At 39.2% G+C, this 25,963-nt stretch overlaps 1 protein-coding gene across 2 annotated transcripts in view; it reads right to left on the reverse strand.

Annotated features, from left to right (window-relative positions):
• LOC108656444 (UNC93-like protein) overlaps positions 1–25,352 on the reverse strand; it is a 32,023-nt gene extending 6,671 nt beyond the window's left edge. Inside the window, exons 1-2 of one of the 2 annotated variants that reach the window (XM_018108505.3) lie at positions 24,120–25,352; positions 2,673–2,858 (exon numbers count right to left, since the gene is read on the reverse strand). In XM_018108505.3, coding sequence (XP_017963994.1) covers positions 2,673–2,720 — 48 coding nt within the window. In that variant the 5' untranslated portion in view covers positions 2,721–2,858; positions 24,120–25,352. Of the gene's footprint in view, positions 1–2,672; positions 2,859–9,328; positions 9,723–24,119 lie in introns of those variants that run through there. The other variant, XM_089263872.1, reaches the window with a different exon arrangement.
• Positions 25,353–25,963: the final 611 nt, after the last annotated feature.

The following is a 25,963-nucleotide window of genomic DNA, read 5'->3' on the forward strand; positions in this document are numbered from 1 at the left end:
TTGTGGGGCGGCGCGTGCAAATCAGCTGACGTAGGCATTGTAGCTATGAATGCAACTGACGGCAGGTGGCGCTGCTAACAATTTGCCTAGACAACGGCCATGCACGCTGACAGACAGACAAGCTATGAGTGTGCGTGTGTGTGTGTGTGTGTGTGTATGAACAACTACAGCTGCAGTCTGATAATAATACATACATATGTATGCACGAATTCAATTTCAATCGAAATCTGAGGCGGGCCGCTGCCCGCTGGCCAGCGCAATAACAATAATCGTGAGGCAAGTGCGAAACATGCATAAAATACCATACGATATGACAAAGAGAGCCAGAGAGCAGCAAAATCTCTGAGAGGGGCAGCTAGGGAAACCAGTTACATACATACATATGTATGTATGTATGTATGTATGTACATGCCTGGCACTGGCCCGAGCGCCTTGTGGCAGTGAGAAGCGCGTAGAGCGGCGCCCAGCGGCGCACGAGATTTGCGTTGTTTTATTTTTAAACTCGGCACGTTTCGTGTTTGCTTTTTGGCTTTCAGCGCAGTGCGTCTGTCGCCCCTCTCTACATACATACATGCATGCATAAATATATATGTATATATGTATGTATGTATATTTCTTTTTTACATTGACTTGACTTGACTTTACATAAATTTGTATTTGTTATTGAGTTTTGGTTATTCGCTGCCTGATTCTCTGGTTTCTTAACGTGGCACACCGAAAAACGGGTTTACCCATGGAGCGTTCTCACTGCGACCCGAACTGGCTGCGGGCTATTGGGCACACTGGATGCTGAGGCCGGGACTGGGACTGAGACTGAGACTGAGACTGAGGCTCTGGCTCTGGGTGGTGGTACGGCTACACGATTACAATTATAAATGAGCAATATTTATTATTGTGAAACCAATTGTGCAATAAGATTGGATTTTATACGGCACACTCAGACAGATCTAGGCTCTTTCAATTAGGACAGATCTCTCGCACTCTGCATATATATGTATGTATGTATATATGTTTATAGTTATTGGGCATGCTTATTCGTGTTCATGTTTGTCTTTGGCTCTTGAGCGCTTTCTGCTGTCACATTTCTTTTTGGCCCGGCTCGTTTTCGCGTGGGCCTTAGCGCTATCTCTGTTTCTGAGTTTCTTGAGGTGAAATTTATTTTATGTGCTTTTAGGTAGGAGTGCCCACTTCACTTCACTTCACTTCACTTCGCTTCACTCCAGCGCCCCCATGGCAGCCTGTGCCCGCCTTTAGGCCAGCAGCAACATCATTCACAATCAGCCACATCCCGTGATCATCGCACGCACACACATACAAAGGTGTGTGCGTGTGTGTGTGTGAGAGGTGAGCTGCTTTTGAATACTTCCTTATTTATTATACACATATACATCTTTTTTATTGGTATTTTTTCTGCTGGTTTTTTTTTTGTTTTTGTCTTTTTTTTTTGGGGCAAATCATAAATTATAAAATTATTGTGACGCGTGTCATTATTATAAAACATGATTTCTTGGCGAAGGCAAACACAGTCATTAGCCAGCAGATATAGTGTAATATAATGGGCAATCTAATATGCATATACAAGCATGTATGCATGTATCTAAAGTTATATATAGGTATGTAGTCTCTGCCTGAATGAACTCAACAATTATCGCTACTCTAGTTCAGCTAAGAATTTCGCTTTGCTTTTGTTCTCACAATGCCGTTCTATATAGGAGCCAGTCTTACAGCTGATTTTTATTACATTACACACAGATATACACATACATACATACATATTATAATATATGTTCATATATGAATTAGATTATATTGTAATCTTTGTTGCAAACTTGTTTCGTGCTCAACAATCGCTGTGCAATTGATACTTACATGATATACATATATACATACATATGCATTTAGATATGTATGTGTACATATATCTCAATGATCTCGGGGCCATAAACAATAGGTCAAGAAATGCATTCGCTTGAAATCAGCTAACTACTTCTCGTTCTATCTAATGCGAAAGGTTTCACGTTTTCAGACTTATTTCCATAATATTATTTTAAATTCATTTTTTTTTTTTTTTTGCAATGCGTACATTGACTTTTGTGAAGGCCTGTGAGCCGGATATGTAATGTTCAGCCTCATTATCTATATCGCCTGTCAGAGCAGATTAGTATTATTTTAAGATCACACATGTAACTAGTAGAATTTCAACTGTCTGGCTATGGATGTTAAGTAATATTTTTCTAGATGTGATAGTTGTCTATACTATGCCTATACACATATATATTTATATTATATGTTTATCTATATCAAATCCATCTGTATAGTTTGTCTACATATATCATATGTAACTGTGTCTATATCTATCTTTGTATATATAAATACGTATCTCATAGCTTACACTATTTTATATCTATGTTTTTATATCGTATATATCTTTCTACTTATATCATATCTGTCTATATCGATTTTTAAGATATCATACATATACATATGTATATAGGAATATACATCTAGAATTTCTAATCAAATTATTGATCCCTCAATTATTTGTATTCTCTTTGTAAACAAGAGGTTCACAATTGGACTCTACAGGGATACTGAAGGAAAGATAACATCCCCCAAGATTTCTAGGCATTCCTTTGGGTACTATCATGGGGTTAGATATGCTTGGCACTCACCTTGACGGGCTCATCGTTCTCGAAGCCGGCGTTTGTGAAACCAGTCATCTTGGCTGGCTTTGTGTGTTCTCTGAGTACTCCGATTTGGTTGAGTTGTCGGTGTGCGAGAGATACGGATAGAGATAGAGATAGAGAGATGGACCGTGGTGGGGATGTGGCTAATCAATTAGGCGGCTTTAATGCTTTCTGTAATGAGAAGAACGAGAGAACAAGATGTTGAATAGAAGCCATTAGGTAATTATAAAGCGATTTGCGAGACAAAGTCAAACCAAAACGGGCAAAAAAGATCACGTGTTGTACACAGACAACGCACACACACACACACATATATATACATGGTATGCACATGTGTATGTGTATATGAATATTATTGAAATTGAAAACATATTAGAAGCAACCATTGGGATGGACAATAATAAGCCAAGCACGAGCTGTTATACGTATGGGTAGGTAGAGAGACATATCAACCGATATATACATATGTATGTATATATATACACCTTTGTATATAGGTTTATATATGAGATAAGTGCGCCATGGCATGTGTAATACTATAAGCACAACAATGACAATAACAATAACAATAACAATAATAATATTATTTATTATTAGCAGCACAAACGCGAGACATTAGCTGGCAGACTTTTCATTATTGAAATTGTGGCCATAATTGTTGCTGTTGTTGTTGTTGTTGCTGGGATTTTCGTAGACAAATGATATAATTTGATTGGATTGAATTTATTTTGTTTCGGGTTCAGAGTTTTTATTCGCATTTTTATGTAGAGACTGTCAAGTGTGACGACCAGCCGAACGAGTGTGTGTGTGTGTGTGTGTGTGTGTGTGTGTGTGTGTGTGTGTGAAGTATATATTGTATGCGATCTATTATATTTCAGTTAATTTTCGGTTTCAATTTCCATTATTCGTAACTCTAATATGACTCGGTTCTATTGGCTTTGATTTGGCTTGACCCGAGTCGAATCCTAATCAATTTATAGACTGGGCCATTAGGCATAGGCATTCAATTGAGCTCAGATCCCACAGACACTCAATATCTATCGGGCAGGTGATCAGAGTGACCATGAAATGGCTTTAATTAGTGACAAATTTTGATAGCATCGCTGATCAACTGATATGTAATTAGGGGATTAGGCCAGGCGTTGATCACATTGCACATGCTGTTAATGAGCCACTAATGCGCCAGAACCCGGAACCAAGTGACCATGGAGGACCGTTAATTAAAATCAATTATTTGCATACGTGATGCATATAGAGACTCCATTGTGTGTCCAGCCCAGCTCCCATTATAATAGATGCGTATGTGTACATATATCTATATATCTATCTAGATACTCATATTCCCATAATCTGTCTAGTATTTTGCCATTGTTCTGCTAGTGCTGTAATTAGCTGCCGGTCGGGCCAGTTCAAGTTCATGTTTCCTGCTAGCTAGCTTTATTTATTTCGTATTTTTTGTGAGATATAAATGTGTATAGTCGGGCAGGTGGACCGGTGGGCAGGTAGACATCAATTAATTGCATATTAGTAGTAGTACACAATTATTCACACAGGTACACAGAGCATAAGGCTTCGCTAGTCGCTTCAATGAAGCGATAAGCATCGGGCTAAACACTTTTATGGCCCGTCTATAAACAACGACTGCGGGCAAAACGAGATGGCATAGATATTCTTAAAGCAAAATAACATCTAATAAAGTAAAAGAAGGAAAAAAAGACGATGATGAAGACGAAGAAGAAGCAAACATATTGCCGAAATTAACATAAAAATGCTCCAGCTTATGGCTTTTAATAAGACGAGCCGCGCCGCGGTCTCAGCTTTATAATTTGTTAACAACAAATTAATATTTATGTATGCAGAAAACGCAAAAAGTCAACACCGCCGAGGAGGAAGAGCTCGAGGCAGCTCCAACTCGTAGAACTAGCAACGAGCTTGTCGCCCAAAGAGGCGCTACGAGTGGTTCGGGTGCGGATAAATTTGTGAATTTATAAGCGTGTAAATTTATGAATTTGTAATTTTGTAAATTTGTGAATTTGTGAATAATTATTATAATTTTTTGTAAGCTCATACAGGTTTTTATCTATTTTTCTGTCTGTGATCAATTGGAATTTGGAAAAAATGCAAAACAAGCGAGCGAGTGCAAAGGAAGGCATTGCAATCGAATGTTAAATCACTGTTAAGCTGACCTAACATTGCTAAGCAATGTTAAGTAATGCCATAAACATGCTGTTGATATCAAAGTTAACATTCATGTTGATCCTCTAACAACAAAGCAGTAATGTTAAGCAACTCTGCTAACAGCAATGTTTATGCTAAATCGACTTAACATGGAAGCTGATTGGCATAGTTGCACCTATGTTAACAGTAACATAACATAACATATCATGAACAGCAATGTTAATTGAAAACTGACTTAACATCTAAGCTAATTCGCTAACAGCACGCAACACTGTTAAAAAAATACACGTATGTTAACTAAACTGAATCAACATATTAACATGCTAGCAGCACGCAACACTGTAAATGAAGTCACACGACTGTTAACACTCCCGTAACATACCGTTAACAGCAATGTTACATGCATGTTAATTCGCTAGCAGCATGCAACACTGTTAATGAAGTCAACAGAATGCTAACTCGCCAACATTGCATTCCATTCCATGACACTGCATGCTGTTAATGTCAATGCTAGATCCTCAGCTCAGATCACTCAATCAATGGATCAATGGATCAATGGAGCTGAGCTGCAGACTGGACTGGATTGCATTGTCGGCTGGCTGTTGATAGAACTCCGTTTGGCTTTGTAAATGTCAACTTAGCTGTGTCTGTAATGTCGGTTACAGAATTTCTAAAATGTGCTGAAAATTGCACACCGTGATTCCCGGGCCAGATGCAGGCTCAAGTACTGTTAGCTAGCTGTGGAATAGGTATTAAACTATTAAAAATTATTATACGGCATCTGTGTCTCTGTCTGTGTATGTGTGTGTGTGCTCCCGCTGGATGTAATTACCATTTCCAAGGAGCTGGGCTGGGACAGGGGCTGGGGCAGAGGCAGGGTTGGGTCTGGGACTGAGGGCACTTTTATTATAATTCATTATATCCCATTCTCGTTATTACTATATTATTTTTGCTAGCATGCACTTAACAGAGTCTCTGCCTCATGTGCTCAATGTTTATGGGCCAAGTTAACGAAACTTTAAGTATTCTATCTGTGTATGTGTGTGTGTGTGCTTACGGCGCAATAAACGTGCACGGCGATCCGTCAGAGTCGGTGTTCAAAAAAACCGCGTGCGAAAATAAAAAAGAATATGAAATCAAATGGAAACGGGCTATTAATATTACTAATAATAATAATAAAAATACATGCTACAACAACAACAACGACAACAACAACATAAAGAACTTGCTTCTGTTACCGCTCCGCCTGCAAGAAAATCAAACAGACAAACAGCAGCCGCTGTCGATGATTATAATAATGATGGTGATGATGATTATGATTATGATGATGTTGCTGCTGACGTCAGTTTTGCTAGGGGAATTGACGAAACTCTCACAGTTCGCAAACGCCACTTGCTCTACCTGTTTACCCTATGCTCTAAGCCCACTTTAAACGGGAATAAATGGGGAATTTTATGAAATACCCTGTGATAAAATTGGGCATTGATAGATGAGGATTTATGATAGAGGAGAGGATTTGCAAGGAGTAGGAGAGCGAGAGAGTGAGATACAAAGACAGTGAGAGAGAGAGAGAGAGAGAGAGAGAGAGAGAGAGAGAGAGAGAGAGAGAGAGAGAGAGAGAGAGAGAGAAAGAAAGAGAGAGAGAGAGGGTGAGATAGAGAGAAGGCGTCAGTATGAGAGAAGGCGAGAAGAAGGAAGGAAGGGAGAATACATTCCAACAGAGATTATCACAGAATGAGAGAGAGAGAAAGAGAGAAGGCGTCAGTCTGATAAAGAGAGCCAGCAGCATAGAGTGATTACAAAAAATTGGAAATGGAAAAAGTGAAAGAGAAACTGAGAGAACGAAAGAAAAAGATAGGAAGAACATATCCAGTAATTTATATACATATGTATGTATGTATGTATGTCATATTTGGGTATATTAATATGACAGAATCAAGGAGATTAAAGGAATTTAAGAAGAGAAAGTAGGAACAGTATCGATACCCGATATAAGTTTGTTTATACATTAGAGAACTTTAAAGATCAAAAAACAATAAAGAGAGGGGGACTAAAGATCCATATGAATTACTATGATGAACTCTATGTGCCAGCCTTTACCTATACAGCGTAAATATGCGCACCTACATACATATGTATGTATTTATGTAGCTGGCAGGCAGTGCAAGTGATTTGAACGGTCTACAGGGTATCAACCTGTCACACTCCCGGCTCGGGGCATGTGCGGTCGCAGCGCACGTGTTGGGCTAGGCACACTTTGTACTCTACTGTGCATGAATGCTGTGCGATTGATATTGTAATTTCTGGTATTTAATTGCGGCTTTTGCGGTTGCCGGCCTTTGGGTTTTTTTTTTTCTTTTTCGTTTCGTTTCGTTTCGTTTCGTTTCGTTTCTTTTATTTTCGAGTCGCTTGGCTTGGGGCGCACGCGTAGATCACATTGCAGTTGGCGGCTGGCTAATTATACAGCGAACCGCACAATGGGGTAAACAGGGAATTTGTATTGCAAAAGCAAACAGTCGAGTGTCTCTGTGAGTGTGGGTGTGCATGAGACTGTGTATGCGTGTGTGTGTGTGTTTGTGTGTGCTTGTGACAATTGAATTGAGCCGCTGCCAAAAATGGGACAATTATGGGCCATTTTCTTCATTTGTGTCTGCTTGATTTTTTTGTTTTTTAATTGTAATCTATTTTGTTTTATTATAGCTGCTGCGTGTGGGGCAATATTGTTATTTGTTACTGTTTATCTATTTTATTATTTTTAAATGTATTTTTCTTTTGGTCAGACACGCGCCAATCGCACACTCCTTCACACACACACATGCATACTTTAACGGCATTATTATTATTATTTTTAATAAACTATAGGCAAATTATTATTCTAAGTATGCGACGTTTCTACATTATTGAGTTGCCTGCCTTAGATTGCTACACATTTGCTGCTGTTGTTGTTGTCTTTGTTGTTACTGCTGTTGTCGATTTGTTTTGAATAAATTTAGCCACTTTACATTTTGTCTTTTAGCCATTTTCGTGTGCGCGAGCATTCACATTGCCCAATTACATGAAACCCATGAAAATAGACAAATGAATGAATGGCCCAACACTGCTGGCCAAAACAGTTGGCACGCTCAGACTTTGAGAATTTACTTTGACGAAAATGCCTAAATTGAATTGCAAATGAATTTAAAGAAAAAGGATAATAGTAAAAATATACTAAATAAAATGTACATATTGCATTTGACACTTAATTGAATATTGAATAATTATTCTGTTGCACATTTCAGTTACGTTTCGTATTAAAAACATCGTAAATAATTCAGCACACATCTGTTACACAAGCGTACCATTCGTTTGGCCATCACTGTATTTATGCAGAAATTTGAAAATATGCAAAGCGACAGAAAACATTGAACGGGCCGCAGCGCGTGTGAGTATGTGTGTGTGTAATCTGCATTATCCGTGTGCGCACACACAAATGCACAGATTGGGCATTAAGTGGCCATGCTTTGGCTGTGGCTTTGGCATGCGCCACACACAAATGCACAAACGAACGCGCCGAGCAAAAGAGACTGATCAAAATATAGCAGAAAGAGCGTTGAAAAAAGCAAAAGTTTTATTAGCTATTGTTGCTGTGATTTTTGTTCCTTTTTGTTTTGTTCACTGCCAAAGCAAGGCTGCCGATGACGCTGCCTTTGCCCTTTTTACAATAACAACGCAGCGAGCGCACTGTAACAGGCCTTTCGAAAAACGGTAAAAAAAAATGAGCGCCCAATGAAGATGAAGTGAAGGCAAGCGAATTGTGCGCGCATCCTGAATGCTCTAATTCATGGGAATCGATTGAGAGTATTAAATATTTGAATTTAACTACGTATTTATTTGTGATATTTTGCTTTTCTAAAAGAATTGAAAATATCTGTTGAGGCTTTTTGAACTCTTTTGAATTTGATGCTCAGTTTTATGGTGCAAAAAAAAACAATTAGAATTCCGAGTTGAAATCGGTTCACCTAAAAACTGGTTTAGCAACCTTGATCGCTATGCATTTGTTTTGCAATGGACTAGAGAATCGTAGTACACAAAACTTTGCTCTGTCACATTGGATGTTTGGCAATTTTCAGCTCTAGCTGAAGCGCAGCTTGAAGAGTAATCAGCAGTCGTTGCATTTGTTTTTGCCTTGCGCTTTGCTCAGTTTCTTTTTTGGCTCTTTAACGTACATTCATTTAATGATGTTTGTTTTTTGCGTCTTCTTCTTTTTCGTTTGTTGTTCAATTTAATTTTGGTATTTTTGTTTATTTCTTTTACTTGTGTTTCTTTTTTTTTTTATTTAGTCATGAGTTTTGGGCTTTGCTTTGCATTTTGAATTTGCCGCGCAAGAAAAGGCGAACTGTTTGGCAACTGTTATACATTGAACTGTTTGAACTGTTATAACGTGTGCGACGCTTGCACAGGAATTTCCGTTATAATACACTCACACTATCACAAAAAAAACAATGGACTCCTGACTGCTCCTGGTGTGGGCCGGACTTCGGTTTCGGCTTCGGGCTGCTGACGCTGGCCAAGTGTCTGTCTGGCTGACTGCCTCACGGTACAATGCCAAGAAACTGCGACAACGTGCGAATTTTAAACGAAAAACACTTTCTAGCTAATTGGAGTGATTAGTGGCCGGCGTCGCCGTCGACGCGATCGTTGTTGCTGCTGCTGCGCTGCTGCTGCGCTGCTGTTGCGCTGCTGCTGCTGCAGTTGTTGTTGGCGTAATCGTAAACGGAGGGTCCAAGAACGCCCCAAGAGTGAAATGGACAAGGTTATCTATCTACTGTTAGCTGGAAGTGTGAACAGTTAACTGTAAATAATCAAAACAACGCTTGCGGGAGGGAGAGAGGGGGTAGCTACTGCTCGGGACTAGGAGTCATAACAGAAACACAGAAACCACTCAAGAGATTACGAAAAGCATCGGTCTTTCCCCAGCACAAGTCCAGAACAGGCGGAACTTCAGTTCAGTGTTGAAGCCCATAAAAAAAGAGCAAACAACATTTGGCTGGACGTGTGCCGGCCCTTATATGTCAGTACACTGACAGAAATTTCGACAAACATTTCAGTTTTTGCTGAATACACTTAATATAAAATCTAATTGTTTAAAAAGGAATAAGAAAAGAGTTTCAAGATTTATAGAGGAATATCTGGGAGCACTCCGGCGGAAAGACAACTCAAGTAACAAGGAAATTCGGTCGAGTGTATCTATGTATGTAGGGTCTGGCTAAAGGCTGGGCTACTCGGGCATTTCAGTGGTTCCACATGCCGATAAGATTGTCGTCTGTCAAGACCGTCAAGAGCGTAAGTATCTAATGGCTATTTATTGTCACTGGGCGGTCGTGTTGCGTTTGACAGTCATAAATTCTAATTAATAAGCACAGGCGTGCGGCGAACCCATAAACAAATCTCAAGCCTATCCAAAATACTCACACACCTAATATACAATGGTGTGCGTGTGTGTGTGTGTGCGCGCTTAGGGGGAAGAAAATTAGACATATGGTTAGCACTTGGCAGTAAAGTTGAAAGCGTCAATAGCTGATCTGGTGGGCGCAGCGGGGGCATGCCGAGTGGCATGGGGAGCCACTAGAATGGGTAGGGCCTTATCGAATCTATCGCCCCCGTTGGCAGCCATTAGCGCGTGATTATGCGCTGTGATTTGCCACTAAATCATAAATATCATGATTAACCGCTGATTGGGCCGTATTTGTGATTTGCCCATGATACGATTCCATTTCGCATTTCTGCGCTAATCGCATGACTAAGCGGGCGACGAGGCGACGCCTCAGTGGCGCACGATTGCAGTCTACCTGCCGCTGTTGCTGTTGCTGTTGCTGTTGTTGGTGGCAACCCTGCAGGGCTGCCATGATTGCCCAACGCTCATTACTCAGTGTGTGTGAGTCGATCGACAAACATGCGCCCATTTGTGTCAACAAAGCGTGAATCGAGTCGAGTGGAGTGGCGTGGAGTTGAGCCGAATCGAGGCGAGGCGAAACGAGGCGAGGGTAGCGCACTTCACATTTGTGTGGGGGGGGGGAGCTCAGAAGTGGCAGAGGGCAACAACCCTGAAGAGAGCCGCGGCGAGCCAGGAGCATTCACCACTTGACTTGGCTGTCCACTAGGAAAGTGGACAAGAGCAGCCGAAAAGATTGAGAAGTCTTCTACTCTGATCTCGCATTGATCTGCCAACATTGCGTATACGTAATATTTGAGCATGAGAATATTTAACACTGCAGCAGCCTAAACTAACTAGCAATAATCATTATTATTCTCATTATTATTATCAGCATCATAATTGGCAAATATTCAATTACTTGAACAGTGGAAATGCATAGCTTGAATTGCATAGCTAAATTGTTTTCATTTCGATCGCATCAAATAGTTTTTCGCTCGCCATTTGCATTCTCTTCTAATTATACGGCTATCGCTTATCGCTCCGGAAATGCTATGGAGTGTCATAATTATGAATTATAGCAGCGTCGATTAGCACTATTAATCCAATAATTGCTGTAATCAACTCAAGATTGACTTACTAATGAAGCGCAACGACCCAACGCCTGACTCACTCTCTCTCTCTCTCTCTCTCTTACTCTCCCTTTCTCTCGTTCTCGCTTTGGATATGAACTTGAACCCTATATATAGTATCTGTGCATTTATATATTTCTGATATTGTCAAGTTCGGACTGAGTGAGTTAACTGTATATGCGCATCTATAAATAGCGCTAGGTGTGGGTAGGGTAGGGGAGGGGGGAAGGTTGCTGTTGCGGTGCTCAGCTGTTGCCAGCCAGCTGTTAAATGGCTTATACGATACACAACAGAATTGATATATACCAACTATATACATATATTGAGATAATGCCCGTTATTTATAGCGTCGATCATAATCAAACTTCCCAAAAATCTTTCCATCAATTCAATTCGCTTGTTTTCAAATACCGTTTGGCCAGTCACGTGCCTAGTTGCCACCACATGTCTCTATCTCGCTCCAACTCTGCCTGTGTATGTGTGTGAGGGAGACTTGGGTACTGGTTTTGCTGTCCAGGTATTTGACTATTTTTAGCCAACATTTTTAGCTGCTGATTTCATTTCATTAAGCGCACTACTTGAAAATTCGTATGCGTTCTCGTCCCGTTGTTATTTGCTATGGCAAATATTTCGCATTCAATTAAAATCACAGTGACATCAAATTGAAAGAGGCCCCAGGCCTAACGAACTTCAGATGCTCTATGAGAAAAACTGGCGAGAAAAAGCTAACTGTCAATAGAAGACTTGGACGAGCGCACGCAGCTGTCCGATTGTCTGGATTATGGCAATTGTTCCATCATATCGAATATACATATATATATATATATATATATATAGGAATATAAATATATAATATTTCATGGTGTCAGTGATATAAAAATTACAGTACTTGGCCGCAAACGCATTCAAATAGGTATCAATGCCGACTGCAATCAATAAATTGTTGATATTACGTATACGTAATTTTTGCACTTTTTATATGAAATCGTTGATTATACAATGAATGCAAGTGCATACAAAGTTGCAGGCGCTACTATGCACTTTTGCACAGATAATTGCACTCTGTAAATATATATGTATGTAAATTTGAATTAATATATATACTAATTAAGTTAGAGCTGTTTAATTGAATGAAAGAATTTTTCATTTTCATTTGAAGCAAGTCAAGAATCTTTTGATATATGCAATTTCTATATGTATAATAATTTCTCGCATATTATCTATATAGCATGTAGTAATTGAAGTCTCTGCATAGGTATAGAAATTCGACTCCAGCTCTCCAGCTCCACTCGTTATTTCTTTGGGTCTATCTATGCAGCTGACCCCAAGTCATGTTTGACAGCAAAGCGTTAGCTGCAGTAGTTGGCTTATCAACATGGCGAGTTGTTAGGGCAATTGGCTGTTGTGTCGGAAGATAAGCGGCGCACGATTTACAGTTCACTTTTGAGCTAATCTTTATAGCAGGTGAATCAATCAATTTAAATTTGATTAAGCTGTGATTTCAGTGTGCGCGGGCCATAAAAGCTAACATACAATATATACGACTGGGGATTACACGGGTGTGTACATGTGTGTGCGTGTGTGTGCGTGTGTGTGCTGTGTGTAGTTTATGGCTTGACAGTCACGCGAAGCACTCGAAGCATGTGGCCCAAAAGCGTTTGGGCTGTTCGCATGCCTTTGCCTGATATATAATAATAAAAATAATAATAATAATAATAATTCAAGTATATATAAACTAATATGAAATGATGTATTTACTGGCTGTACATACATATGGATTTATATATCTATATAGTTTATTATTAATACGATTATTGTGTGCACAGTTGCGTGTTAATTTTTCTGTAATTTGCGCCCAAAGTTTGTTGTTTTACTTTTTGTTGTTGTTTATTTTATTTTGTTTTTATTTTTTAGCTATTTTGATTTTTTTTTTTTTTTTTGTAATTTGTTAACACAATGCATATGGCTCAGATCCAAAGAGTCGCTCTCAGCAGACAATTCTCAGCGTAGTTAACTATTATTAGAATTGTTGTTGTTGTTGTTGTTGTTGTTATTGCTGTTGCTGTTGTTGTCGGACAAGTTCACACCCTTTCGCCCACCCCCTGGCAGATCAATGGCCATTGGCCAAATGTATTTATGGCACAAATTGTCGCCTTTATAGTCAATGAGCCCAAAAAAAAAAAATAAATAAATAAAAAAAAAACGAAAAAAAAAAACTAATCAAAAAGCACCATAATTAGCCGCAAGCTAAAGCCAACTGCAAATGTTTATAATTACAACAACAATAGTAGCTAATATACATATCTAATATTGTTGTATACATTTATGAATTATTGTTTTAGGTTCAATAAACTCTTTTACTTAATTCAAATTTGGAATTTTCAAATTTAAATTTAATTTTTTTTTTGTGATTCTCTTTTAATAAATATATATGTATGTATGTATATATATATCATAGAGCTTTGGGCTTGCTGCTAAATTTACTACACTTGCACTTGTAAAACTATATAAAATTGTGTCTAGTTCAATGCTCAAATAATATTAGATATATAAATACATAAATACATACATGTGTATGTGTGTGTGTGTGTGTACGTGGCTAGCCCAATGACTTTTATCAACAAGGCATCAAAATAAATACTAGAACACAATTCGCTTTTTTTTTTTTGTATTTTGGGTTTGGGTTTGGCCCAGCGCCAGGCGAGAGGACAGCGGGGCGCGCTCTGCTTAGGGCAAGTGCATTGCGCATACGCTCTGTGGGCCCCGCAAGGAAGCATGACAACAAACGACAGACAAAGAGAGAGAGAGAGAGAGAGAGAGTGAGTGAGAGGGTGCAATGAGGGAGAGAAGGAAACAAATGTAAAACAACGTTCGCACATGCCACAAACCTCAATTAAATATATATATATATATATATGTATATGTATATATATACTATGTATGCACATCACACATACGCACCGTTTTTGGCCGCTAGATGCTGTGGTCAGTCAGTCGTTGCTGAGTTGAGATGCGTCTTGGCCAACTGCTTTCCACAGCGCAAACTGAACGAATGAATTTTGTTTTTGTTGCAGTTTTTAGCATTCGACTCGAACTGACGGTCCCACTGTCTCTCTAGCCATGTCGCTCGCAGCGCCACTGTCTCTGTCTCTGTATGTGTATGTGTATGTGTCTGTGTGTGTGTGTGTGTGTGTAAGTGTGCTTGTTTTTGTACTACTGCCAGACAGCGACTGCGACCGCCATCGCGGCCGAGACCGAGACCGAGACCTTCGTCGCCGATTAGAATGCAATTAGTGGCAACATCAACAGCAGCAACAGCAACAACAACAACAATAAATATTATTAACAAAACTTCACAAAGTTCTAAACAAACACACGAGATACATTGCAATGAGCATTAATTTCAATTTCAATTCAATTTCAATTCAATTTCAATTTATTTGAGCTACAAATTCGCTGTGAATCAATTTGTTTTTAATTTTCCTTTACTTTTATTATTATTATTTTTTTTTGTTATTACTTCCGGCATTTTCTTAGTTGTGCTTTGCTGCCTTTTTTTTTATTTATTTTGTATTTTTTTTTTCTTTCGTTTGTTTTTAGATTTTATTTTTATTTTTATTATATTTTTTTTTTATGATCAACGAGCTTAATTTGAAGAACGAGCGTAAGTACAATTGCTTATATAGCATATTATTTATGAGAGCAGTAAAAGAGCGAAAGAGAGAGGGAGAGTGTGTGACAAAGGGAGGGCAGAAAAACAGCCTTAAAATGATTATTTTAGCCTCCGTTTTCTTTGCTTAGCCTAGTTTATTTTATTTAATTTTTTTGTTTTTTTTTTGTTTTTTGGTCTCTGTACATAATATATTTTATTTTATTTAATTTTTCTTGGCTTTTTCGCTCATCCGTCGATGAGCCGCGCCAAGGTTTACGCTTTATTTGAGTTTCAGCTTGGCCAAAATAACACAACATATATATATACATATATATATCTCCCTCTATCCGTCTCTGGGCCAACTGCCTGGCTGAATGTTTGCGCAGTTGTCGATTCAGAAAGAATCTTTGGCTGTGGCTCTGGCTCTGGCTTTGGCTTTGGCTTTGGCTTTGGCCGTGTTCGCGTTGATAAGTGCTCTTAACAGTTGGCTCTGATTGTGAGGCGGGGCTGGGCTCTAACAATATGTGTCTATTTATATACACATCTGGCTGCCTTTACATACATATATCTGCATGATCTCAGAGCGCACTTGGGAACTGCCTTGTCATAGTGCCACCTGTTGCCTATCCGGGATTTGGCAACTTCAACTTGTGTTTTTACGTCTTACATTTGCTTTTCCTGCTGTTGGTTTTTTTATTTTAAATATTTATATATATATTTTTGTTTTTTTCTCATTGCAAATTAATCAAATTTGAAATAACTTTTGTTACAGCGCGTTCTTAAGTCGTTTATTACGGCTGGTCATTAGGCGTTCGCTCGGGGCTTTATTTCGATTGCGCTCCGTTTCATGTGGCAGCTTCAGTTGACTTTTATGATTACTTTTCAGGCTTTTTCTGCCCTCTCATTGGCGTCTCATTTGTTAGGAAACTGTCAATTCCGAACGATGCTAATGAGCCCGCCCAACACAGCCGCACAGGTGCTAACCATCGCCCTGTTATGTGCCGGCCGGGAAAGGCCCAACTCGAGCGGGCCCACGCTTCAGATGCGTAGTTTATAAATTCGATTGTTGCTCCACAGCAAAGATAAATAAAGAAAAGAAATCAGCCATCCAAAATTGGTTCACAATAATAGCAGATATACATGCATATATATATAGATATTACCCATGCCAAATGTATGCCATGGATAACATTTGGAATAACGCTTCGAATTGAGGCTAAGGCTCACAGCAAAGCGGAAGCTGCGTAGTTAGAGCGAAGTCTGTTAAGCGAAGTATGCTAACAAGTGCATGTTAAGAAAAGTATGTTAAGTTTCTACTGCTGATAAAATACACATGTTAAGCCTGTACTGTAAAGGCACGCATCAATTGGTCTGTTAAGCGAATTATGTTAAGGACTGTATGTTAAAGAACGTATGTTAAGTCTGTACTGCTGATCTAATATTCATGTTAAGCAAAGGTCAAGCTTAGTGGCTTGAGCGGATTCTGTTAAGCGAATTATGTAAAGGAGTGCATGTCAAAGATCGCATGTTAAGTTTGTACTACTGAGTCTCTCAGCATATGGGAATTTATAGAGCTTGAGCTGAGTATATTAGGTGAACTATATTAAAGGAGCACATGTCTATGGAAACTGTTTAGTATGTTAAACGAACACTTAAAAGAGAATATGTTAAGAAGTGCATGTTAAAGAGCGCATGTTAAGTCTGAAGTGCTGATATAATATGTATGTTAAGTCTATACTGTAAAGGCACTCAGCAATTGGGAAGTCGCTGAGCTTGAGCTCTGTTAAGGGAGATCATGTTAAATAGCATATGTTAAGTTTGTGCCTCAGTCTAAGGGCTGTTAGCAAATTGAAAGCTGCTTAGCTTGAGCTGAGTCTGTTAAGCGAGCTCTGCTAAGGGAGCGCATGTAAAAGAGCTTATGTTAAGTGTGTAGTGCCTTGATTGAGCCTCTCAGCTAATGGAAAGTTTCATAGCCTGAGCTGTTAGTTGGCCAATATTAAGAGAGTTTGTGTTAAGAAGTCCCTGTTAAGCAGTAATGCTAGGGGTTTACCCAAAATGTCATATGGCTTACGTTCAGCCTAGTCTGTTAGGTCAACTATGTTAAAGAGTATTTGAGTATTTGTGTCCAACAACTGCTAATCCGTTTGTTGATATTTTCAATGAAAATGAATGAAAATAGAAATCGGCCCCAGTTTCGATTCGAATGTCAGGCGGAAAGACAAGTAGTTGACTCATCAGCCCGACTGCGTGACTGCGTGAGATTCATTCACACCGGTTATCATTTGAATAAATATCTAAATATTGTTCTGGGGAAGGCTCTCGATGTTTTCTTGTTTGCCTAACCAACTGACTGACTAAGAGGGGGGAGTACGTCGTTCTATCTGTGCACAGTTATGAAATGCGAGCTGCGCGCCTTATCAGACTCCGATTTTGAGGCTCTTCGCCTTCGTCGCTTGCGTCTGGGTGCAAAGTGATCTTGGTTTTTGCAGTTTCAGACGTGGCACCGTCTTTGGCCAGTCATGCGGCCTGCACAGGGACAGGCGGCGTCTTATCGCCGACGGCGGCAATTATTTGGCCATAAATAACAATAAAAGTTTGGCCCGCAAATGCGGCTAGGCTCTTATCATAAACATCATCAGCAGCAGCAGTCACATCAGCGGCATTATCATGCAGCGTCACAGTGCTGACTGCTGCGGCAGACAGCAGCTGCCTCCCTCTCTTTCTCTCTCTCCCTCTCTCTCTCGTTGAGGTGAAAGCCGTGACCCCGCACAGCCCCTCAGCTGTGGAAAATTACCAAACTCGACGGTTTTCCGAGCGCCTTGAATTCCATTCTAAGGTCGCGCTCGCCTTCGCGTTCGCATTTCATGTTAATTTCGTTTACAAAGAAAACAAAATGAAAAGGAAAAAAACAGAAAAACCAAAAAAAAAAAAAAAAAACTACAACTACATTTACAACAAATATGCTATAATATAAACGAAGTAAATTAAAACAAGTTTTCGATCAGGGCTGCTGCTGCTGCAGCTTATCGTTTGTTGTTTGTTTGTCGTTGTTGTTGTTGTTGTTGCTTATGCAATCAGAGCTCGAAGAGTCCCGAAATGCCAGCAGCTGTTGTAGGCAATTTCTACTGATTATATACAAAAGTACGTTTTTTAATATATACTATATATACATAGATATATGTTAATGTGTTTTAGTGCTTGTCCTAAAATGTTGCATACACTGAGAGAAATGCATGTGTAAGAGTGAAGCTCTCAACTTATGCTGATTATATATGAAGTTAGATTCGATTCTTTTCAGGTATATACGTATTTTGGATAAAATGCTTGCTGTAAAATTTAGCAGGTTGAATACACTGAGAGAAATGAATGTGTGACAATAACATAATTAAATTATTCTGATTATATATGAAGTTAGATTCGATTCTCTTCAGATATACACGTATTTTGGTATTTAATGCTAGCTGTAAAATTTAGCATACACTGAGAGAAATGAATGTATGAGAAGTCAATTTTTACTGATTATACATGAAGATACTTATTTTCAATATATATAAGTTATACATGCATATATATGTATAAATATTTAAGTATTTCTGCATACACTGAAAAAAAAACGAATGTATGAGTATTCGATTTCTAGCTATTCTGACTATATGTATATAAGGAAATGTAACCTGAATTTCTTGAATATAAACATAATTTGTTATTTAATATTTGTACTAAAAAAGTGGAATACACTGAGAGAAATGAATGTATGAGATTTCGATTGACATCTAACTATGTATATAAGGAAAAGTAACTTGGATTCCTAGAATATATGCATAATTCGTTATTTAATGCTTGCCCTAAAACTTAGCATACACTGAAAGAAATGAATGAATTCATACGCATGTTGTCTATATACATATATAGACAAACTTGATACTTCCAAGATATATATACATCATATAAATGATATCTTGACAGTTCATTGAAATAATTTCCTTGAAAAAAACCCCTCTTAGAGTCCTTTAAGAACTTGACCCGCTTTTTCTCTCTGTGCGCCATTCGAATTGAACCGCTTTTGGCTATATTCCGCCACACTTGTTCCCGTTAGGCTGATAAGCTTAAGTAATTTGGACAGGCTGAAGTGGGCCCAGTTGAAATGCTGAAGTGCCGCAACTTAAGGCTAAAACCTTCGATGCTCTACATGAGACTATATGAGGGTCTATAGCAGCTCCGCATAGACATGTTGATATGAATTTCCTTTATTTAGATTAAACTGTTATTGTGATTTTCTTTGTTAGTTCTGCCGCGAATCGCTTCATGTTTGACATGCAAATGAAGTGTCTGTCTGTCAGGCATAATAAGATTTCATTGATTTCATTCGATTTCTTGTTTGCTTTTTCTGCTTTTTCTGCTATTTCTGCTATTTCGGTGATTTTTGTTTCTTTTCGTGTCAAAGATATGCACGACGGCGCTATTGTTAGGGCTCGATCGTTTCGCTCGATTTCCTAGGCATATCAATTGGCAACATGCGACTTCTAATTAGGTGATAACATGCCAGCGGCTCAAGAGATACACAAGAACTCCGCTTGGCTGTTGTTGTAGTCTCTTGATTGATTGACTGCCTGACTGACTGACTGTCTGACTGCCTGAGTGACTGACTGACTGTCTGCAAGAGCGCATAAATTATTTGCAAATTATATTATCGGGCATGTCCAAATATTTGTACGCTTGTTTGGCACCTGCCGTACCAACGTCGACGCTGATGCTGGCGCAGGCGCACACGGCGTATGAGTAATAAAGTCAATCTGCCAGCCCCTGCTCGTCAGCATTGTGCAAACGATTGCGGCGATAACAAGCCCAGCAAAATATCATTATCATCAACAACAACAACAGCAGCCACAACAACAACAGCAACACGTCATCAGCAACAAACAGGGCAAAGGAGTCGCGTTGTCAAGAAATTGCGCAAAATGTGCACAGCAAATTAATAACAACAAAAGCCAAAAGCCAAGTGGCAAAAGGCAAAAGGCAAACAACAATTACAACAACAACAACAACAACAACAACAAAGGGCGAAAGTTATTTTTGTGTGCATTAAGCAGCAATGTAAAAAAAGAAATAAGTGCACCAAAAGGAATTTCAATTATATGCATTTATTTATAACAGCTAAAATATATATCTGTATATATATACAAACATACATAAATAAATATATATATGCATATATGCATATGCATCAAGCTGATTTAGTTATATGTATGTGCTTTAATTAAAACACGAAAACAAAAACGGCGAGAAATTTAATTGAAAAATCTGAAATGTTTGCAAATTTGTCAAGAGTGCCAAACAGCAGCTGAGCCTCAATGATGAACTAGAAGATACCCTGGACTGGCATATTTGGGATTGATTAAGATACTGTTATACAGCGTACTGTCATACAGCGCTGATTATACAGTTGAAATTCCTCCTTAATGCCTTAATGCCCAACTAGAGGATACCCTGAAGTGGCATATTTGGGATGCATTAAGATAGGTGTTATACTGTTATACAGTAATGATCTGAATTGAATTGAAATTCACTCCCAGAGGGAGCTATTCAAAATCATTTTTCTTATCCAAGTGTTAGCAGAGATTTAACGTCAACTTATCGAACTGTTATACAATACAATTACCGTATAACACTTGAAAATGAAATGTTACAAACATTGCTTCAGTTTCCAGAGTTTTACTTCAACAGTTCTGAAAGTTAAGAGCACCTATGTAACTGTTATACAACATTACTACTGTGTAGCACTGTTATATTAACTCTCAGCTTTCATTCAACTTATTTTACTTAGCTAGAACCCAACATTTTTTTAATATAAACAACACTAAAAGTACCATTTGAACTGTTATACAACATCGCTACTGCATACCACTGTTATATTAACTGCGCCCTCCGCTTCACAGCTATGCAAACTCCTTTTCCTTGACGAGACGTTAGCAGTGGCACTTATTGAACTGTTATACAACTGTTATACTGTTAAATGAAAATGGAACTTAGAACTTCTTTAGCAACGGATGAATAGTGTTTTATATCAACAACTGAACTGTTATACAACACTGCTATTAAATTTAAATTAAGTGTTTACGGTGCTAGTCAAACTCCTTTCAATGGGCAAATCATGAAGATTAGCTTTGTTTTTTTTTTACAGCTGTTATACAACACAGTCAGCTTGAAGTGATTTATCCCCTATTTGCCTGACATTTGAATGAAATAAAAAATAAATGGCTAAATAAGAAAGATTTGATTTATTTACAATTGTAAAATAACTAAAATTATTTATTTGTTTTTAGAATTTAAAAATTCGAAGCTGTTTGGGCAATCGATTCGCTAGATTGAAGTATCTGTGGACGATATTTCTTATTAGCCGGAAAAGTAATATATATATCAAGTAATATAATATACATTATTAATATTAAATTTTAGATAGGATATATAGATTCATATCTTTCCCTATCTACTGTTGCATAACTGTTTGCAGTTGGCAAATTATTAACTTATTTAATGCAGTGCGCAGTGCGAATGTTATTCTCGACGCGTTGCGTCGCATCGCTGCCGGCGTCGCCGTTCGCGTCGCAGCTGCTATAAATAATTAAAAAGTTTGCGCGCTCGTCAAATAGTTTTGTTTGCCCCGCCGCTGTTTGTATCTTCGTGTGAGTATCTCAAACTGTCAGCAAGTATCTCTCTGTCTGTGCGCGTGTGTGTGTGCGTGTGTGTTTGACCATTTTGCGGAAGTGCATTGATTTTCCACTCAAGTAGGCACTTGACTCGAACAGTCGGCATTTGCAATCGCAATCGACGTAGAAATAATTTTCTCACCTTTTAGACGCTCTCCAAAAAATGCAAATTAGTTTTTTTTCCCTCCAATGTTTTTGTTGTTGTTTCTGTTGCTGCAGTTGTAACTAACATTTAATTAGAACTTTGTACTTTTTTTTTTTTTTTTTGCTTTGCCTTTGCTTTTTGTTTAGGTGATTTGTTATCGCCCGAGTATTTATGTAAATTGTCTTGGAAGTGAACAATTTACATCGGCGGAAATCCGCTCGAAACTTCACAAACTTAAAACGCACAAAAGATTAAATGCTTAGCCGCAGCTTAAGGGGGGGAGCTTAGATGGGACTTGGAGAAATGATTGAGTGCAGCAGGATATGCAAAAATTCTAGTCGGGTGTGCTCAGCTCGAAGATACCTCGACCCAAAGTGAAAAATTGTAGAAAATCCATATGAAATTAGAAAACTTGAATAATCTAGCTTGAAATTTTTAAGAAATGTAATCAAATAGCTCTACTTCAATAACTTTCTAAATCAACTTTGATTAAAAGATTCCACACGAAGTATAGATCTTCAGTTTTTACAAGCTCTACAGGTGCTATAGATAGAGGGGATGGAAAGATTGGACAGAGCAAGTTTTTTTGTTGATCTATATATATTTTTAGTGCAGTCTCCAGTCTTACTTCCTTCTATTTTGAGCTCTTCAAACTGAATTCGTACTGTCAATGAGCTCAGGATATACTAATAAATGTCTCGGATATAAGATTTGATGGACGAGCTAACAGAGGCTATATCTTTAGATCTCTTCTAACTCAATATATGTAATTCTTCCACTCACTTCCTAATGTATAGGGTATACCATTGTCCACTAGACTCTGAAGTTTTGTGTGGCATAAAGCGCATCTTTGGACTAATCGAAAACTGAAACTCAAATTCAAACGGAAACTGAAAAAAAAAAACTAAAACTGAAACTGAAATTAAAACTGGAACGTCGTAAGCAGTGAAAGTTTTCTATGCTGATTTTTTGTGTGTTTTTTTTGTATATTTATATGATATTTTTTGTTTTTTGTTTTGGAGTTGGGCTCTGATTGTGTGTGTGTGTGTGTGGCTACATCTGGCCTAAGCTCGGGCATTGATAAACTGCGCATGTGCGTCGAGCGCTTAAATAACCAAGCGACAGCTCATGCAGTCGCGCATGCCAACGATCATCAGACGGCGGACATATCCATAAGATACTCCGCCCGCTCGCATTGGGATTCAGATTCGCATTCGCATTCGCATTCGTATTCGTATCCGAATTCGCATTCGAATTCGCAGCTCCATTCGCGCGTCACTTGGCCGCATTTGGGCAATGGGCTATAGATGCGTGAATGGCAAACAGCGAATCGCTATTATTATTACTATTAGGCTGGCTATTATTATTATAATGAATATTCTTCTTAATATTACTATTATTATTATTATTAGCATTGTTTGGCTGGGCGCTTGGGACTTGACGATTGCCAAATGCGGCGTCTTTGTGTCTAGGCCCAGCTGTCAATTAAACGCCTCTCGCTTGATTGACAGCCTGCCCTAATTATATATATATATATATACTAGATATATATACATATATATGTTTATATATCTACCCTTTTTCATACACTCTTTAGTTTTGGGCATTTAAATTTGCATGCGCTTAGGCAATGCCATTTTTTTACAACTTTATATTTTATATATATACATATATACAGAGACATACACAAATATATATATATATATATCTGTATTATTTTTTGTCGTACTTAATGGTTTATTGTTTTGTTTATGACTTGCACTGCACTCACACACACACACACATGCATACATACACGCCTCGGCCCGCCCTTCCCCATCGGCGCTTGCCCTTGCAGGCGGGGTGGTTGGCTGTCATTAGAACGGTTTGATCATATACTTCGACTTCCACATCTATTTTCACTTCCACTTCCACCGCCACCTTCACTTATTTATGGTTTCTGCTGCTGAAACACACTATGCAATATTTGTTTGTTTTTGTTTATTTGTGCGCTGCGGCCGACTGTTCCCCTTTCGCCCTGCCCAGCGGCTCTTATACCGCCAGCAGTTTCGCACTCGATTTTGAGCCATGTTAGCTGGCGGCTGGCCGCAACAGGGCACGCTCTTATACTCTTATACCGCTGTTAGCATGCTGCACAGTTCTGTCTGCTATTTATGCTAAGGCTGAAATTCAATGTAAAATTACATTTACAGTAGTCAACAACTTACCGTTTGCACAGCTCTTATACGTATGCGAGAGCGCCAGCCAGTGTCTCCGCTGTCTCTGTGTGCGAGTGTGTGTGTGTGTGTAAGTGCGCGAAAAGCTCAAACAGGATGCGCCGCTGTGCGCAGAAAAAAAAAAAACAGCTACACTTCCGTCTCGAATTTGTTTTTGGGATATTTATGGTGTTTTTTTTTTGTTTTAGTGGATCGTTTTGCCTTTGTATAAGAGTTAATTATGGTACTTGCAGCCAAAGTGTTACGCAATCTTTGCTGCTCTTCGATTTTGATTTGATTTTATTTTGCGGCGTACGAAACGGAGAAAATTGTTCTTAATTTATAGGAAGCGCTGCTCGGTTGGCGGGGGCGAATAGTTTACATCTCCGTTCAATTTTTCCAAAAGTTAAATTGCAAAAAAAATAAAACCGAAAATATTATTTGTGCCAATTGCGCGCAGGACGTGCGCAATTTTCTCTTTTTTTTTTAGTTGTTTTCAAATTGTTCAAAAGTTTTTGTGTAAAAACTGAAGAAAACCGAACAAAAAAAAATTTTGGTTTTACGTGATAATCTAGTTGAAATTATTTTGTATTTAAATTTTTTTTGGATATATCACAGACACAGAATCAAGCCTTTAAATTATGTTTCTAGTTGCTTGTTGATTACGATTTTTGTAAATTTGTATTTTATTTTGTATTTTGCTTTTTGGTAACAAAAAACACGACCAACTCGAAAACGCACTAAAACGGTATTAAAAGCCGAGACTAAATTTTACTTTGCAAGTAATTTACAATGGGACTTGAAGCGGCGCGCAAGCCGAGCGTCGGGCGCAGAGCGACACGATGGCGAGCCGAGCGCGACACGAGCGAGACACGAGAGAGTGAAGCCGATGAAGCGATGCTTATCGGTATGGTGGAGTTCACTTCACTTTTGCACTTGTCGCTGCCCTGCGAGGGTGTTGGGGCTGAGGAGAGCCGTTGCTGCTGCCGCTGCTGCTGCTGCTGCTGCTGCTGCTGCTTTGGATATTTGCGTTTTGGCAGAGATGCGGCCAGATAACTGACACTGACAACGGGCCCGAGAAAAAAAAAATTAAGTATAACAGCTGCTCGTTATCGCAGATCGTCGTTCACTATTCGTGTGTGGAGCTTGTTGTGTTTGAAGCGTGGAGCGTGGAGCGTGGAGCGTGTGTTGTGGAGCTACGGCAGCTGTTGTTGGCGTTCGGCTTGGGAATGATGTTGGCTTAAAGCCAGTCGCTACGTAATATACGCTCAGATCCTGTTTACATGCCGTCAACGTCAACGTCGGCGTCGACGTCGGCGTCAGCAGCTGTTTGAGAGAGCGAGAGAGAGAGAGAGAAAGAGGGAGCGCGTCATGAGTGGGAGAGCGCAAATAAAGCGAAGCTGCAGCTTCATAGCAATCGCAAGCTTTTTATTTCGGCTCTATTCGTGCGTCGCGTCGTCTGTGCGCGGGTGAGCGCGCTGCGTCGCTGCTGCCGCTGGCGCTGACTGCGCAGCATCGTTGCCTGCGGCTTCGAACTCGCTTCAAACTTGCTCGATGCTGTTGGCTGCTGGCTGCTGGCTGCTGGCTGCTGGCGCTTCGTGCCTGTCTTGACTGTGGCTCCCTTAGCGCTCGCCGCTGTGGATTGCGAGTTGCGAGTGGACGGACTAACGGACGGACAGCGAGGGGCTGCTGCAGCCATTCAGCCAATCGCACAAGCGGCGCTTTTCAACTTTCATTAGAAATTGATGCTGAGCGCCGCTCAGCCACGCCTACTTCGGCAAGTGTGTGCGTGAGAGTGTGCTCCTTGTTCGATGCTCTCGATCTTCGTCTAGGTCTGGGTCTGGGTCTGGGTCGCT

This window comes from Drosophila navojoa, chromosome X (assembly GCF_054131105.1).
Source record: "Drosophila navojoa isolate 15081-1374.11 chromosome X, UAZ_NAV_1.0, whole genome shotgun sequence".
Taxonomy (NCBI): Eukaryota; Metazoa; Arthropoda; class Insecta; order Diptera; family Drosophilidae; genus Drosophila; species Drosophila navojoa.